At 38.8% G+C, this 17,307-nt stretch overlaps 4 protein-coding genes across 4 annotated transcripts in view; 3 read left to right on the top strand and 1 right to left on the bottom strand.

The window, feature by feature from the left end:
* MELLADRAFT_110838 (uncharacterized protein) overlaps window positions 1-96 on the bottom strand; it is a gene marked incomplete at both ends in the record, with an annotated part of 950 nt that extends 854 nt beyond the window's left edge. The window contains one exon of the mRNA XM_007415038.1: window positions 75-96. Within this exon, the coding sequence (XP_007415100.1) occupies window positions 75-96 (22 nt within the window). The remainder of the gene's footprint in view (window positions 1-74) is intronic.
* Window positions 97-3,680: 3,584 nt separating this feature from the next.
* MELLADRAFT_66926 (uncharacterized protein) lies at window positions 3,681-4,457 on the top strand (the record flags this gene model as incomplete). Its single annotated transcript, XM_007415159.1, has 1 exon — window positions 3,681-4,457. One exon carries the CDS (start codon window positions 3,681-3,683, stop codon window positions 4,455-4,457), a length of 777 nt encoding a protein of 258 aa, XP_007415221.1.
* Window positions 4,458-5,225: 768 nt separating this feature from the next.
* Window positions 5,226-7,587, top strand: MELLADRAFT_91990 (family 47 glycoside hydrolase; the record flags this gene model as incomplete). Its single annotated transcript, XM_007415160.1, has 12 exons — window positions 5,226-5,249; window positions 5,326-5,449; window positions 5,531-5,669; window positions 5,766-5,865; window positions 5,929-6,052; window positions 6,130-6,161; window positions 6,234-6,524; window positions 6,617-6,734; window positions 6,823-6,913; window positions 6,997-7,059; window positions 7,131-7,247; window positions 7,344-7,587. The coding sequence occupies 12 exons, from the start codon at window positions 5,226-5,228 to the stop codon at window positions 7,585-7,587; spliced, it is 1,467 nt and encodes a 488-aa protein (XP_007415222.1).
* Window positions 7,588-10,620: 3,033 nt separating this feature from the next.
* Window positions 10,621-11,307, top strand: MELLADRAFT_66924 (uncharacterized protein; the record flags this gene model as incomplete). Its single annotated transcript, XM_007415161.1, has 1 exon — window positions 10,621-11,307. One exon carries the CDS (start codon window positions 10,621-10,623, stop codon window positions 11,305-11,307), a length of 687 nt encoding a protein of 228 aa, XP_007415223.1.
* Window positions 11,308-17,307: the final 6,000 nt, after the last annotated feature.

The following is a 17,307-nucleotide window of genomic DNA, read 5'->3' as shown; positions in this document are numbered from 1 at the left end:
GAGAGAATTGGAGGATAACTCTGAAATCGGAGAGAGAGGTATTTGAGAGGAAGGATCAACGCGACCAGAGCTACTAGGGAGATTAGGATGAGTCATAGTGAGATAGATAGAAAAGTGGGATAGAAAAGGATTTGAAGGTGGATTGGAGAAGGATGGAAATGGGTTGTTGTCGAGTGTGATGAAGGATATGGTTTGAGTTGAAAACGACGATCACTTTCGGGGTCAAGAGTGAACCAACCTCATTTCTTTGTACAGTCATATGATCAGCATCTTAGAAAAAATATGCTAATGGAGAGTAGGATACATTTTGATCACATTTTTAAAAATGCGCGACCAAATAAAATACACAAGAAGAGAAGTTTAAATCTCTTCTGTTGAGTATTTTCTTAAAGATGCCGCGGGCAGTTTGTATTTGTCTCTCCGTACTAGGTTTTTTTATTCTGCTTTAATACATTCGCGATGAAACGTAACCAGATACTTGAAATCTTCCCGACGTTATCTCTCTACTGATCGCCGATATTCGCCAAGTCAACATATGTATCTAGAATAGATTGATGTTCAGCAGCCTCGCGATCTCCTTGATACAAGACACAAGAAGAAAAGTGTGATTTTTTGTCTGTTGAGCATTTTCTGAGTAAGATGCCGCGGGCAGTTTGTACTTTGCTTCAATTCATTCGCGATGAAAAATCAAACAAATACTTTAAATCTTTCCACAGTTATTTCCCTACTGATTGTAGAGACGCGCCAAATCAACATATCTGGAACAGATTAATGTTCAGCAGACTCGTGAGCTTCTTAATACAATAGAAAAGTTCAAATTTCTTGTGTTGAGTATTTTTTGAGTAAGATGCCGCGGGCAGTTTGTATTTTGCTCTCTGTACTGGGTCTTTTCATTTTGCTTTACTTCATTCGCGATGATAAATCAAACAAATACTTTCAATATTTTCAAACTTATTTCTTTACTGATTGCCGATACGTGCTAAGTCAACATATCTGGAATAGATCAATGTTCAGCGGCTTCATGAGCTCTTTAGATTTTTCAAGCAAACCGCTTTGTTATACGACACCACAAATTGGTAAACTCCTTGCATTACTTCAAACAAACTCTTTATGCCATACCATTCCCCGGAAGACGTTTCACTGTATGACCTATATTGGCAATTGAACATTTTTGTGATTCATTTTGTCTTTCTAATAATCACGATAAACGTTTTATCCCAATCGCCACTTTGTGTTGACGACTTGGTCTGGCGTCGATCCCCGTTATCGCCGTGTTGTCTACGGTGTTTTGTTGGAACGTAAAACACATTGGGTCTATCCAGTGTTCAGTTTACTTAACGGTGGTCTACTGAGGGAAACATTCTCCGCATAGCACTGTCTAATTACAAAGTCTCTGGTCGATGCAAAGTAAATGTATATTGTACAACTTTCTGATTGACGTACGGGCTCTATCTGAACACCTTTTAACAAAAATAGCTCTACTTCAAGCTATCCAAATGATGGTTTTTTTTATAGTCAATCTTTGCAAAAGTTCAGTAGCTTAATACTTCCCCTATTCACACCAAAGTGCTTCAATGGGATGGCTGCCTTATGGATCCTTGGTCCCTCACCTCCAATGTATCTGGAGAATACCAATCTTTGGTTCCTTTTGGGTGTGGCCGCCTTCTGATTGTGCAAGTATAGCATATTTTCATCGAGCATCCGCCAGCTGTGGTGGCTTCATAGGGATGAGAGCGCTGAGTGACTTCGTTTTCGGTATTTAAAGATTGGACTTGATGGCACATCACGACTGAATGGCCCTATTGACCTGCATATCATCACACTATCACTTTCTGATGAAGCACACCGAGCTACTGGGACATAGTGCAGGTCGTGCCTTCAAGTTCCACGACTAAGCACTGATGACAATATTTTTGTTATCCCAGATAGACGTGCTCATGATTCGTGAGATCCGAATTCCTTATGAGAGCCATATTTTCTTCTGGAGACTTCTCAATAACCTTGAAAATTACTAGCATCTTAACAAGTTAGAAGTTGAAAGTGAAAATTTATACCTTTGATTTCCTGGTAAAGTGCTACATATCTCTGATGAAATTGTACATCTTGATGTGAATTGTATGACCTCTCCGGATGCTCTTCTTGACATCCATTGATTTCAGTGCGGTCGTTGAAGCGCTCCATCGAGCAGTTGTTGATACAATACTTGCATCTTGAACAAGTACTCGACACTTAGTGGTCATCAGCACTCAGTCCTAACACGCTCAAGATCCATCTCAGGACTTTTATGCTGAGCTCACTTTCTGTTCTCATGTTTGCAATCTGTTTACTTCACTCAGCCAATGTTCAGCTAGAAACCTTTGTATATAAATCAAACAGTTGTTGATTGCATTTGATGTTTTTCCTTCTTCACATGTTCGCATCTAATAATCATTACAAGTTTTGTCTCTTTTGCTTTCCTCGAAAGAAGCCAATCAGTCTTCTTGTACACTTCACTGCTCGATATCGAGTATAACCCTCGACAATAGCATTTCACCGCACCAGTGCACGTAGCTTGTTCCATCAGCAGTGCGAAGTGACAGTTGTCATGTTGGTTGAAGAGAATTTTCATCCAGTGCTCTGGGAATTCCAGTGTAAGCCTCTTCGTTCAAGTGGACAAGATTTGGATCTCCAATCCCCTCGTTCGACGACCAGCGAAGAGAGAGGGACTTTGTTGAGTTGAGCGGCATCCCGATCGATCCAGGCTAACGCGGAAACGTTGTGTATCAGCAGATGGACGCGGATTCATGTCTTCATCCCAAGCTCATCGATCCGATAAGCAATGCTTGACATTAGCTCATTTGTGGATGATGGATGCCGGTGAACTCCTGAGTCCTGGAGTAGTCAATCAGGAATCGAACAAGCGTCGGGCTTTGTCAAAAACGGCTGAGAAGGGCATTCGGTTCTGACAGCTGAAGGTTCAAGATCAAAGAGCATTTCCAGGCCGGATGATGGCGATATGAAGGAGATTCTCGGTTTCGTCGTGTCTTATCGATCGCGTTGTACCATGAGGTCATTTTCGCGGTTTCTTTGATCGATCAGTTTCCTTATGCTCAGCTTCGAGGTGGTTTTAAAAAGTTGGAGGAAACCGAGGTAAACTTAACTGATCGAGGTCGGAAATCAAGAAATCAGCCGGATCATCCTAGATCATCACTTCGGTCAACAGGGTGACTTAATTTTTGACGCAAAGATCAATCAACTCAATTGAAATCAAAACTGCTCAATAGTTGATACAAGACTACCATTGGCAATTCTACCTATTTTATCATTGATATCCTTTAGGATCCTTTAGTTGCAAAATGAAATGTTTGAATCGGTGGTGGTAGCCTTAATGGGTGGTGTAACAAGGCTAGAATGGATTATCGATCACGTTGGCTCCCAGTTTCCCGAGTTACTTGGCCATTGTAGTAGTCAAAACCAAAAGGTGGTTGTCAAGAAATAGATGATAGGAATGGATATAGATATAGATTAGTCGAGTACAACATAGGGAAGATTCATCAGAAGAGTTCCTTGTCAGTTTATTGGAAATATAAGAGGGAGCATCCATCAAACTTAAAGGCAATCAGGTAGCAATCCAAGAAACCCGACTAAGGTAGCTTTACTCCTTAACATCTCATTCCACCAAGCCATTCAGCTTATCAAACATGATATCAAAGCAAGCCAATCATATCATGAATCCCAAGAATTCACATTCAAAAAATGATTTCAACTCAACCCTGTTTCAACCAAATTATCCAAAGAAACTCAACAATTTAACTTCAATTCAAACTTCACTCTTACCATTCTTCCAATCAAGAATTAGATTTATAATCTTAGCAATCATCACTACCACACTTTATATAACAAACCAACCTAACATCATCTCAACTAAATTCAAATTACAAACTAACCATCAAGAAACTACTCCAAAGAAATCACTACCTAAAAAATTAAATCCATCAGATTATTCTGATGAATTACTTTTATCTTTACCAATCTTAATTTCTACTTCAAATCAACCATTTGATCCAATAAATGAACACAAACCATTACCCAATCATTTAACTCCATTCACCACCCAAACCTTAATGAACCAACTCAAAACCCCTCCAAAATCCAATGCGCCAAAAAAACTCCCATATCCCTCCCATCCCTCTGCTAAGCCCCATCCTCAAAAAGTCTTAAATACAACCATAAAAGATTTTGAAATTGCTAGTAAATATAAATTACCTACATCATCCAATTCCAGAAATTTAAAATCGGTTCAATACTTGGGATTCAAAAAGTCAAAGTTCATTAAGAGTTGGGAAACTCGGGAAGAAGAAAGTATTAGAAATAAACGAAAAGAGTGGGTCAAGAATGCTTTTTTGGTGGTTTGGGAAGGTTATAAAGCTAAGGCTTGGGGTCATGATGAACTTAAACCCATCTCTGGTTCAGTTTAGTGATATTTCATTCATTTGAATTATTTCTTTACACATCACATTGATTTTTTGTGTTGGTTTTATTGTTTGCAGTTTGATGATCCTTTTTCGGGTTGGGGTGCTACTTTGGTAGATTGTCTGTAAGTCTTATCTCCATCTTCTTTATTTCAATCACAGGATACAAAGTAGAAGTCTGGGTACGTGCCTTGGGTTTTTTTCTCAGACATCCAGAATCCCAGCCACAAGTTGGAATGTGAGAAATTCTGGGACAAAAAATCAACATGTAGTTCTCCTCACACTTAGCTTACCCCATGCCCATCAAGCTTGACAAGACACGCACCTCAAACCAGGTCACTTGAATGGACCTTTTGGGGTCTTGTTTCCAAATAAATTGAAGCATCAAGACACTGATGGATTCTAATGAGGTGTGAGGTGTTAACAAGAGATGAGGTCAGAAAATCTGAATGAGTTTCTGGCTGATTGTGCATTCAAAGTTGAGGCTTCCCTGGTAGAAATCCAGAATTCAAAGCACACTACAGCCAAGAAGGATGTGGCCAGGATTCTGGAATTCTGTGAAACAAATCCCTTCTGCTTTGTATCCTGTATTTTTTGATTTTATCAATCTTGCAGATATTAAAAATCACAAATTATATAAATAATTATTCCAGTAATTTGTAAACATATAAAGACAAGCGCAATTCCTTACTAACAGTACAGAAAAATGGTCAAACAAATCCATAGAACTAATTACCTTTTTGATGTTTTGTATTCAGTGATACACTACTAATCATGGATCTACCCAAGGAATATGAAGTAAGTCCCTCCCAAATCCCTCAACTCCTCAAGTCTTCTGAAAAGAATAGATAAAACTAATCAAAAATGTTTATAGTATGCAAGAGATCATGTAAGATCAATAGATTGGAGTAAAACTTTAAATATTCAAACAATTAAATCACAGAGATCTCCACCCAGTTCAGACCCAACTATCCCATTCTTTGAAACTGTGATCCGATGTAAATTCCGTTTCTCTTTCATTTTCCATTCAATTGGCTTTCTCCTCTAATGTCTTGGTTTGTTTTGGGGGAGGTCTTTAGACTTAGGAGGATTGATCTCAGCTTATGAATTATCAAATGATAAATTAATGTTGGAAAGAGCAGAAGATTTAGCTGATTGGCTATTACCGGCTTTTGGTACTGATCTTGGATTTCCTATACCTCGTTATAAGATTGGATCGTAAGTTTCTTTCTTGCATTCTTTCTTGCTCCTTTTGTATTTAGAAACTGATTTTTCTTTGGGTTTGGGGGTTGGTTTGAATAGGAATCCTCATAGTCAATATGTTGGTAGAGTTTGTTTAGCTGAAATGGGTTCATTACTTTTAGAATTTACAAGATTATCACAAATCACTCAAAAACCTCAATACTTTTTTTATGTGAGTTCTTCTTTCCAAACCTTGTTTCTTTTACTTAGTTAATTGGATGGTTTTCTTTGGTAGGTACAAAGGATCACAGATCATTTAGATTCGGATCAATGGAGCTCAGAAGATCGAATTGGTAGTTTATTTCCTACTATAATTCATCCTGATAATCCTACAGATTTATGGGGTTATTATACATTTGGTAAACCGTTTTTTCATTCTATCACTTAAAACCACATCACTAACATGATTTCCTTTTGTTATAAATTTATTTTTAAGGTGGCATGGCAGATAGCTACTATGAATATCTCGTACGTTTCTCTCACCCCCCTCAACCCAATTTCCCTTTGAGAACTAAGTTCTTATCAATCTTAACTATTTAGATAAAACAATACCAATTACTAGGTCTCCAATCCCCTCAATACTCAAAAATGTATACATCAATCCTAAAATCAGCCAAAGAAAACTTGAAAAAAACTTTCCAATTAGAACCTACCAACCAAACTCAAACAAGTACAACACCTAAGATCATCACAATTTTAGGTGATAGATCAGGAGGAAAAGATTCAAATTTAGTCAACTCGCTTGATCATTTAACTTGCTTTTCTGGTGCTATGATTGGACTTGGAGCTAGGTTATTGGATAACATTGAAGATTTAGATTTAGCTGTTTCTGTATGTCTCTCTTTTCTTTTTCTCTTTTTTTCAAGAAATAATAGGCCTTTGATTGATTGATTATCTGAGGGGGGGTCTGCTGTTTCTTATAGTACACCGATTCTTGTGTTTGGGCTTATGAATCTACTAAAACTGGTTTAGGACCGGAGAGAATGATTGTTTTTGATGATGAAGATGGTGCAGAGTATTGGGAACCAGTCAAACATGAAGGTCAGTGTTATTCCTAAAAAAACAATTTTGTTGTGGAAATTTAATGATTTCCTTGAAACACTGTCCTTTTGCCTTGATTGCATTTTAGGAGAAGTTTATCGTAGATTAATTAAAGAGAATGGACCTCCTGGTTCGATCATTCTTGATTCTAAATATGCTGGTAGACCTGAAACAATTGAGTATGTTTTTTGTTTTGATTTTCTTCCTTTTTCTTTTTAAATTGGATACTGTGAATTGATTCTTTGAAATTGATATTGGTTAGATCTGTTTTGTATATGTGGAGAATTACTGGGGATAAAGTTTGGCAAGATAGAGGATGGAGAATGTGAGATTTTCATATCAAAAACAAGAAAACCACATACAAAAAAACTGAAGTTATTTTTTTGCAAAAAATAGGTTCACAAGTTGGGTAGAAGGATGTTTAACCGAGTTTGGATTTGCTGATATAGTTGATGTCAATCATTTACCTTATCAAAGATCAGATAAACAAGAATCATATGTTTTAGCTGAAACGTAAGCAAACCAAACTCCTCTTCCTATGCAAACTTTTTCCATCCGCAATCCAAAAAAAAACAGATATTGAGAAGAGTGTCTTTTTGGTTTCTTCAGATTGAAGTATTATTATTTATTATTTGATGATCCACATTCAATTAGTTTAGATGATTATGTTTTTAATACAGAAGCACATCCATTCAAATTAGGAAACCGTAAAGCTTTGAGAAATTATGATTTGAAGGAATATAAAGATGAAGAAATTGGGAAAGGTAGTGTTTTGCAGGTTTGGGCAGGGTTGGTTTATGAGGATTTGGATGAACAGGAAAAAGAAATCTATAGGGAAGTTTTTGGGGTTTAATTCTTTTTCTTTGAGGGAGAGAGAGCAGTCTTCTTTCTTGGTGTATTAACTATGTCTAGAATTTCTTTTTTTACTTTTTCTTTCTCTGTTGTAGACAAAGTGATCAGTGCATTTTGTTTTAAATAAATGAACAATTTCTTATCCAATTTGTTTCTCTCTTGTTTTGAAAATTCAAAATATGTTAACTCCATAGATATTTTTGTTGTTAAGAAAGCAAGGAAGGAAAACGGATTTTTTGAAAACGAAAGGCAGAAAACTGAATGACTCCATGCTGTACCACCAAGTGAATCCGATTTGAGAAAACGAGGAGTTTACAATGTACATACAGTCAAACATCAAGGACTGTCAAAGATGGCTTCGGGTACGAGCTGGTCGGGGCTTTGGGGTCAAGATCCTGTAAGTGCAAAATCGATCGAGGTTGCCTGGCCGTACACACTATTCTTGTCGTTCCGTTCTATTTCGTTTCCCAAGTTCTGATGGCTTCTTTCGAGATTCTGCTCGGGTCCTCTTATCGTTCAATCACGCTTTGATCCGCGTTACGAATATTCAGATTTGACATACGATTGAAGATCAAATATGTTAGACCGATTGATCCGGTTCTACATGATACTTCATGTTTCTTTGGATCCTATCGTATGCGAAAGTCTCAGATCTCAAAGGTTCATAGACCACGTAGATGAAAATTTACGTTACTTTTGCGACTGGTTGGATGAGTTTTGGGATAGAGAATCGAGTTTGCTTACTTGATCGTTGAGCTCAATTCCAAAAACTCCAATGATTGGACTGTATACAAGATCTCATGAACATCGAAACATCGGATTCGTTGAGTGGAAAACTCGAACGCTTATCGACCAAAAAATAACGTTCAGTTAAAAGCGTGTCCAAGAGATCGACTGTAACCTGAAGTTTAAAAGCGTGATTTGTATGAATAAAAGTAATTGATTTTGTCGGGCAGTCGAAGTAATCGTTATTGTTTTGTTTGCGCTCCGAGATATGTCGCAATTACAAACATATGTTACTTGATTCTGGTTCGATTTGAAACCCTGATATCTATATTATTCTGCTGAAGAATTACGCAGCGTCAAAACACCAAAATTTGGACTGTAGAGGACAAACAGAGAAAAGTCATAAACTCCGAGTTGCGAAGAATTCAATCTTCATCTTCACGGAAGAAGTTTGGAAACTTGATCGGTATGAACAGAAGTGGTCTATTTTCTGGGTATTTGAAGTGAATCAACCAATGATGATTGTTCGCGCTCCGAGATATACCGCGATGACAGAGCATATGTGATTTGATTGCACTTTGATTCAGAACTCGCCAGGTAACAGTATCATTCTGATGGGGAAACTGACCAGCCAAGTCACCACGGAGATGCAGAACTAAAAAAGCCATCAACACAAAGTCGTTGAGGGTCTATCCTCCGGCTGAAAGAAGTTGAAAGTTTCGCGAAATTTGCATATGCTTCACTTGCCCTGTACAAAGCCAGATTTCTCTGGAGCGTTTTTGTACACCTTTTTAGGAGATAGGTAAAATCTGTTCGAGAAATCAGAGGTAAAAAATTTCAATATTGACCTTTACCTTACAGATCAACACCCAGTTTTTTTCAGGAGCTTTCAGAACAGGATATGGTTCTGATAAGGAATCAAAATCTCGAAAGTCACGAACATGTCTACTTGAGATGACAACAGAAGACGTCACCAGAAGATAGTTGTGGAACTTGAAAGCACAACCTTCACTGTGTCTCAGGGGCTCGGTGTCCTTGCTCTCAAACCAGTAGTGTGATAAGATGAAGATTGAGGATGCTAGGATCTTTTGTGTGGTGTCACTTCAAGTCCAACCTTGAGATATTGCAGGCGAACTGATTCAACACTCTGGTCACTGTGCCAACACCAAGGCTGAAGTATTCTCGCTTGAAAGATGTTATGCTTGATGCATCAAAAGGCAAACATAACTACAGGAAAATTAGCAAATTCATGGAATATGTTGCAAATCTATCGCAGGTGCGGAACCAAGGATCCGTCTGGAAGACATCCCATTGAATTACTCCGGTGTGAAGAAGGCAATTACCCTGCTAAAAAACTTTAAAACAGAATGGAGAGATAGCAATACATACCAGCATTCAGATAGCTTGTAGGATAGCTATTTTTGTGCAAAGATGATCACGTAAATACCGTACGCAAAATACAAAGATACATATAATACCTTTGCGTCATACCCACCTTCGGCTTGAGAATTAGACGGTGAACGACTGTTAAGTGGGCCAAAAAAGGATAGTCCCACTACGTTCAACATTCCAATGAAAACCTCTAGAGCAACTGATGATGAAGGGGATGAAGCTTGCACCAAGTCATCAACCCAAAGATGGGATGGGATGAGAAGTTCATGACGATTTCTAGGAAGATGGAATCAAGCACGAAAGTGATCAGGCGTCAACATGTATCACGAAATGACGCGTCCTTCTGGAAAGGGTATGACATAGAGAAATAGTTCAGGTTGAGGGAAGAGATTATAACTTTGTGGTGTTGACTTATAGAGAAACAGTTTCCTTGAGCAATCCAAATGAGCTGATGAGGCAACTGAGCATTAATCTACTCCAGATATGTTTGCTTGGCGCGACCAGGCAATCAGTGGAGGAAAAAAGGATTTAAAGTATCTGGTTACCTTTCATCGCAAATATGTCAAAGGAAAATAAAAACCCAGTACGGAGAGAAAAATACAAACTGTCCGCGGCATCTTACTGAAAAAATACTCAACGGAAGAAATTTGAAGTTTTCTGCTCTTGTATTGTATTTGGTCACGCATTTTTCAAAAAAAAAATAAAGATGGATCCTACTCTCCATTAGCATATTTTTCTAAGATGCTGATCATATGACTATACTAAGAAATGACCTTGGTTCAGTCTTGACCCCAAAAGTGATCGTCGTTTTCAACTCCGACCATATTCTTCATCACACTCAAGAGCGACCCATTCCCATCCTTCTCCCATCCGACCTTCAATTCCTTTTCCATCCCACTTTTCTATCTACCTCAGTATGACTCATACTAATCTCCCTAGTAGCTCTGGTCGCGTTGATTCTTTGTCTCAAATACCTCTCTCTCCGATTTCAGAGGTATCCTCTAATTCTCTCTACATCGATTTCATCCAAATTCCTTCCAATTCTGCTTCTGGAGACCTCAACTATAACGATGTTCTCCAGAGCACTCCTATCTCTCCTGAACATACTCCTCTAGAACTTGATCAAACGTTTATTCAACGTTCTCGAAAACGCCAAGCTGTCTTATTAGAACATGGTCATCCTTCTAATACTTCTGTTCCTTCTGCTCTTTCTCTTCCTTCTGCTCTTTCTGCTCCTTCTCTTCCTTCTGCTTCTTCCGCTCCTTCTGCTTCATCTCCTGTTAAAAGAAGAGGTAATGCAGTCCCGATTGGGAATCGCAACGCTATCTTTGTGGAAAACGGACTTCCTTCGGTTGTTTGTGGTTCATCTCCCACTCGACGAAGACGTAATGCGGTGATCTTTGAAAACGGTTACATTCCTACTCATCATCAACATTTCATTCAACCCACTCAAAGTTCTCAACCTAAAGACTCTGATTTCTCTGCTTCTCAAATCGCTCAAGCTTTACTGAACTTTAGAGATCAAGAGCTGGTGCTTGCTGATGAAAGTTCCGAATGGGACTTGAGTGCTTTTCATTCTGATGAAGATGTTGATCTTATTTAAGAAAAAGTTCAAATAAGACTTTATTTTTGGCGCGTTTCTTTTTTTTTGGTTTCCTTGGAGGTATAACTGGATATCGAACTTGATAAAAAAAGTAAGTCAATAAATCTTTGATCATCTGAACATTACATCTTACTGACTCTTCTTCCATTCAAACAGTGCTTGAAGCCTCAATTGCTACCCCTATCGAAGGAGACTAAGACGAATATCAAATCTGTTTGTAGAAGGACATTTAAAAAGTATAAAAAAGATCTAAATATTTCAGAGGTACATTTTTAATACATTCCTTTCGTGGCTTACTTTCAAAGTCTTTTCCTTTAGAACTCATATAACTCTTTGATATTTGCCAATAAATATCTTTGATTCTTTTATTTGATCAAGAAAAATTCATCTCTCAAACGGATTTGGTTTGCCTCATCTGTTTTTTTTATGTGAAATGTTGTCTATTGGGATGAGATGTCAAATAATCAACGGACCTTGACCTATCATTTCCTTGAGAATTGAATGAGCTTATCGCGCCCTTTTGACCCAAACTACGAAGAACGTCACTTTAGTGTTTAAATTCCATGGAACCTTCCAATTCTCTCGTCGCTGTGTCCGTGCTCTGATCTTTCATGTATACTGTGCTTTAGAAGCAATGATGGCTTCAGAGGAATGAGAGTGCTGTTGAGATTCACATGTGATGTCCAAAGAGTGTACTCGATGCCACATCACACTTAAAAAATCTTAGCATCCTCCCTCTGTACATCATCATAGTTTTACTTCGTGATAAAGCACATCACGATACTTGGACGCTATGAAGGTCGTGCCCTCCACAACCATATAATGCTGAAGTGACTTTTGTCATGTCAAGTATACATATTGATGAGATGTAAAATTACAATTCCTCATCAGGACTGTCTATGGAGACTTCTCAATAAAACTGAACATAACTAGCATATTAATAAGTTAGGCGTCAAACGTGAACTTGTATACCTGGGATTTCTCGAACAATGTTATGTATCTCTCAACCAATTGTTATTGTTATTTCTTACACTTCACAGACATGTGTCTTTGCGGAGGCTACAATTGAAGCATATGAAAATTTTGCAAAAAATCATGAATTTCAGCATATGTCCCTTAGTGACAATGAAGGTCATATCCTCCAAAACTTTGCCTTTGTGGATTTTTTTGTTTTTTCATCTGCATGGTGTTCTGGCTGCTTGATTTACCTATCAGGATAATACCGTTCACCCGTGAGTTCTCAACCAAACTGGGACCTAGTCAAATATGCTTTGTAATTGTGGTATATCTCGGAGTGCGAAAAATTCAAGAATGATTACCTCAAATTCAACTACCCAATAAAATGGACCACTTTTGTTCATGCCAATCAAGTTTCCAAACTTTGGTGGTGAGGATGAACGTTATATCCTTTGGAACTTGGAGTTCATGCCTTGTTTGTCATTTGCACTGCCGTCAGCATTTTGATGTTTTGGTTGGTCAATTTCTTTGGCAGAAGAATTTTGTTTTCTGAGTTCCAAATCAAACCGGTATGCTCTGTAATTGCAAGACATCTCGGAGCGCAAAAGAATCAATAAGAATCATTTCGAGTTTTACCACCCACACAAAATGAATCTCTCCTGTTCATATCAATCAAGTTTCCAAACTTCATATTACCTCGTTTGCTTGCACACGTTTTTAGCTGAAGGATTTTTTTTGATACAATAAAGTTTGACTTTGTTCACTCAACAAACGCTGTGTATGTAAGTTCAGTTGTTGAGCTAATTGGAGATAAGTTCGACAATAGAGTAAGCAAACTGGACTCTAGGTGGTGTCAAACTAGGAAAAGTTGAAGTTTTCAAAATAAAAATTTTGAACCGTGTAATTAAATACATGTGATACAGTTTCAACTGTGTATTTACAGTTTCAACTTTGTATGTATTTGGAGGGTGGCCTCCCTCGGGCTTCACCATTTGTGAAGAAACAAAAAAGGGCTGATGCCCCCATCCTTAATAAATCAACATCTACACAGAACACTGGGGCAGGGTAAAGCGCGTTGGGACAGGTCTCTTGAGGCCGTGTTTGTAAGTACTTCCATAGATGGCCATCTCTTCCAAGTCTCAACGCTAAAGAGCTCTAATGAACTATTACGTACCATCCCCTGAGGGATGCTTTCCATCAGAACCTCTACCTCCAATTTATGGCTACAACCCCGATCCTCCCTCTCATGACCACCAAACTGGACCACCACAACATTTTCCCCAATTTGATCACGGGTTTGAACCGTTTGATCACATGTCTGGTCTAATGCCGCAAACGCCCTTTATTTTCCACGGATCTTCAGATGGAAATTTTGGAGGATTCCCTCAAAGCATCACATCAGCACTCCCCCTGCATCAGCAATTGCCCACGGAAATTCTGCCGTCCAAGATCAGCCTCATTACCCCAATCAACCACCGCCTAACCAGCCCGGTAGCATGAATACTCAGCCAACGACTTATACGTCCCCATCACCTGTCCTAGTCAAAGGTAAAAGAGGACGCAAGCCAAAGGCCAATAAGACCAATTCAGCAGTGCAGGATACCGCCACGTTAAAATCTCCTAATTGCACGCCGACCAACTCAAAAGACGATTTTCACCGCCACTGGGCAAGACATAAGAATTTGAATGGCGAATCGGCTAGCAATATCTTAATCCAATGGGTCCTCATCCCCGGTAATTACAACAGATGGCGCGAAAAGGGTTCCAAGAAGAATGTGATAGCCGAAGATATCTCGCAATTCTTGATTCAAAATGGAATCTTTGGGCGCGATGGAAATTCAGTGGTTCAACAAGTTTGTCACTATCGTATTGGAAGTAGCGAAACGTGTATACTAATGTAGTTTCAAAATTTAGATGCACTCGTTAGAGGATAGGTATCGAGAAGCTCTAGAGAGGACCAAGCAAACTGGCGGGGGACTAATTGGAATCTCAGGAGAGAAATCATTCTCCGGTATGTATATCTTGTTGAATTTGAACCGATACTGTGGCTCACATCTTGTATATATAGACCAAATCGAGGGGATATGCCCATCATTCTACGAACTGGACCAAATCATGGGTGATCGACCATCAGCCATGCCCTTTGATGAGATAGACCTCGTGGACGACGTAAACGAGAATGATATCCGCGATGCTTTCCAGCTCCGTACGGCCAATCAAGACGTCTTAGATGTGGAACAAAACATCGACAACCCAGATTTTAGTGACCTCTTTGACCCGTCTGATACCAATGATGATTCATTCAACCTACCAGCCCCTCTACAACGCGATAACCTGATGCACAAGGACCGCCAGATCCCCCCTCGACGTCGAGGGGGGTTGACATCCTTGCAAATGTTTTGCAAATGTGTCCAATCCTACCCGCCTTTGTGTGTCCTAGCCTTAGGCAGCGCTTAGGCAAAAATTCCATGATCAGAGGCCTGACCATCTTTGAGCTCTCAGCTCGGGCTGAACTCCTCATTCAACAATTCCGCTCAGAGAACTGGATGAGCCTATCTGGAAAACTGAACTTTGACATTTCATGCGGGAAGATGTCAACATACCTCCAAGAACCCATATGTAGTATGTATCATATGCAAGACATCTTGTCTATCATCCTTACAGTGTTCTACTTGATCTCACGATAATTCCAACAGCTACAAAGCTTTGGCTTTGAGGGATACGTCATCAATTTAATCGTTGGACCAGATCCACCTTTAGCGTACTTGTGTTCTCAGGCAGCTCTCCATCAGATTGTGAGTTGGAAATGGATCATGTCGGTATCCTGCGGGGCGGCTGACTTCTGGTGTTCCTATCAAACAGCCAATCACGCTTGCTCCGCGATCTTCCTTGAATGTATCTCGCCTTGAGGATCACAGCTGTCCGTTCAAATCATGGATTGTTGGAGACACCCGATTCAATGTTTCGTTTTCAAATTACGGGAATCAAGAGCAGAGCATTGGTTCGAGTTCCTTTCATAAACCCAAAGTGCTCACCATAGGGACTCGTAAGCTTGTTTCACTTGTTATTGTACCGCTGCCTCCTTATCGATTGCTTTTTTGGGACATATAAGTCGATCACGCTGCTATCGCCAAGGGGGAGAAAGACCTCAGCACTCTTCAGGAGAGAGACGACAAGATGAAGGGAATAATCGCGGAATATATTGAGACGGATAAGTGTCTCAGGGCAAAACACGCTGAGTTAATGACAAAAAAGGTTACTAGATTCCAGTGTCTTGAGGACGTCACCTCGCTGACCCTTGTCTCTGTTTGGAATGATTCTATATTACGATCATATTCAGAAAAGTCAAGAGGCGACTGAAGAGAAGCACCAGTGCTATCAATCAGACCCTATGCTATCAGAATTATTGTACCAACAACGGCTTCACCTCTTAATCATTCTCTTTTTCCCCATCGTCTCTTTATAACACTTTATGTTTTGATTTGCATCAGAGACACATCGATTCAAAATAAGTTTCATAATTCATATTCTTCTGTTCAAATAAACACAATACTGATGTTAAAAAAGAAAATCACAAGTTGTACGATCAAAATGATATCAATGGCATTACCCAGCTTTTGTCACAAGTGACGCTTTGATAACGCTAGCCTTAAATCGCGACAGCTTATTATGAACCTAATGATCAACCTAAATCTAAGATAATGTTAAGAGACCGTTAACAAGTTTTGGATCTTTGATTGCTGAAAGAGCTGGATGGAAAGATGTTTCGCAAGTTTTAAGAGTCTCAAGTAAACAGAAAGAACGGAAAGGTTTTCTACGTGCTAAGCCTGTCTCAAAGCATCAATTCAAGTCTCAACATCAAAGGACAGATACTAACACACTTTCTATGTAAACTACAAAGAGTAAGGTAATGCAGCCAGAGTCAATCAAAAATGATACATCTAACATTGTATACCTGACCCAATAAACAGTCTCAGTCTTTTCAATCCTAGATACCTCAACTCTAGCCCTTGACACATTAAAATATACAGTCCTGTAACACATCTATTTAAGTGCTTCATAAATCTTCAATAAAATTGATTCTGAGGTCGAGGTGGCTGGTACAATAGATCAACTGTTTTTGAATATTCTCTTCAATCTCTTTTGAATGTTCTTCTACTGATAATTCAATTGATCCTACATTCTCTTTTGCACAATATACATAATGTTGCCATAATTTGTTTTGTCTTTGAATAAGTAAATTTGTTGTAGCTAAATGATCTTTGGCTAATTTCTTTCTTGCTTCAAGTGCTCTTTTTCCTCGTTCTACAAGGATCTCTCTTTCTAACTTGTGAGCTCGTCATGAACGTAAAGACTCAAGCTCAGTAACGACAATACTGATCGGTTCTTGAAATCGATTAGTACCAATGATATCTTCTAGGTATTTTAATAAACCTTCTTCATGCTCTGTGACTGCCTTTGGTTTCATTTGTGCAATGGATTCCACTTCACCTTGTAGTATCAAGAAATGTTTGTGGTCGAGGTCGATTCCCTTGTCTTTCAACATAGTCGTTACCTCGGTGAAATTTGAAAGTCCACTGTGTTTTAGATTGGAACTCACAAATCAGTCAAGTATAAGTTATCATCTTAAAGCTTGTGTACTGACTTTATTGTATATTTTGAGTGATTAGACCGTGTTGCAGTACAAGCCACAACCAATGCAGAGTTTGGAACAACAGTATAGTCATCTGCTCCTTCTTATTGCAACAAAGTGTTTAAAAAAACGGGCGCATCATCAATTAAAACTTCTTTCTACACCACTAGTTGATTACACTTTCAAGCCTACCCGATCAATAATATTTCGAAACCAAACTTCAACTGAACATGATTCAAATCCGCCACTCGGAGAGGCCAAACAATTATGAATCAGTTCTGAAACTAAGGATCGAAATGAATAGATTCCGATGAGTGGAATTCAATGACCATCTTGATCTGTTGATAGATTCATATGCAGGTGTAGATTGCACTCAACGTTTTCCTTGTCTCATCTTATTAGCTTTGGGA

This window comes from Melampsora larici-populina (assembly GCF_000204055.1).
Source record: "Melampsora larici-populina 98AG31 unplaced genomic scaffold MELLAscaffold_48, whole genome shotgun sequence".
NCBI lineage: Eukaryota > Fungi > Basidiomycota > Pucciniomycetes > Pucciniales > Melampsoraceae > Melampsora > Melampsora laricis-populina.
The sequence above is the reverse complement of the archived record's forward strand: the minus strand, read 5'-3'. Positions and strand labels throughout refer to the sequence as shown.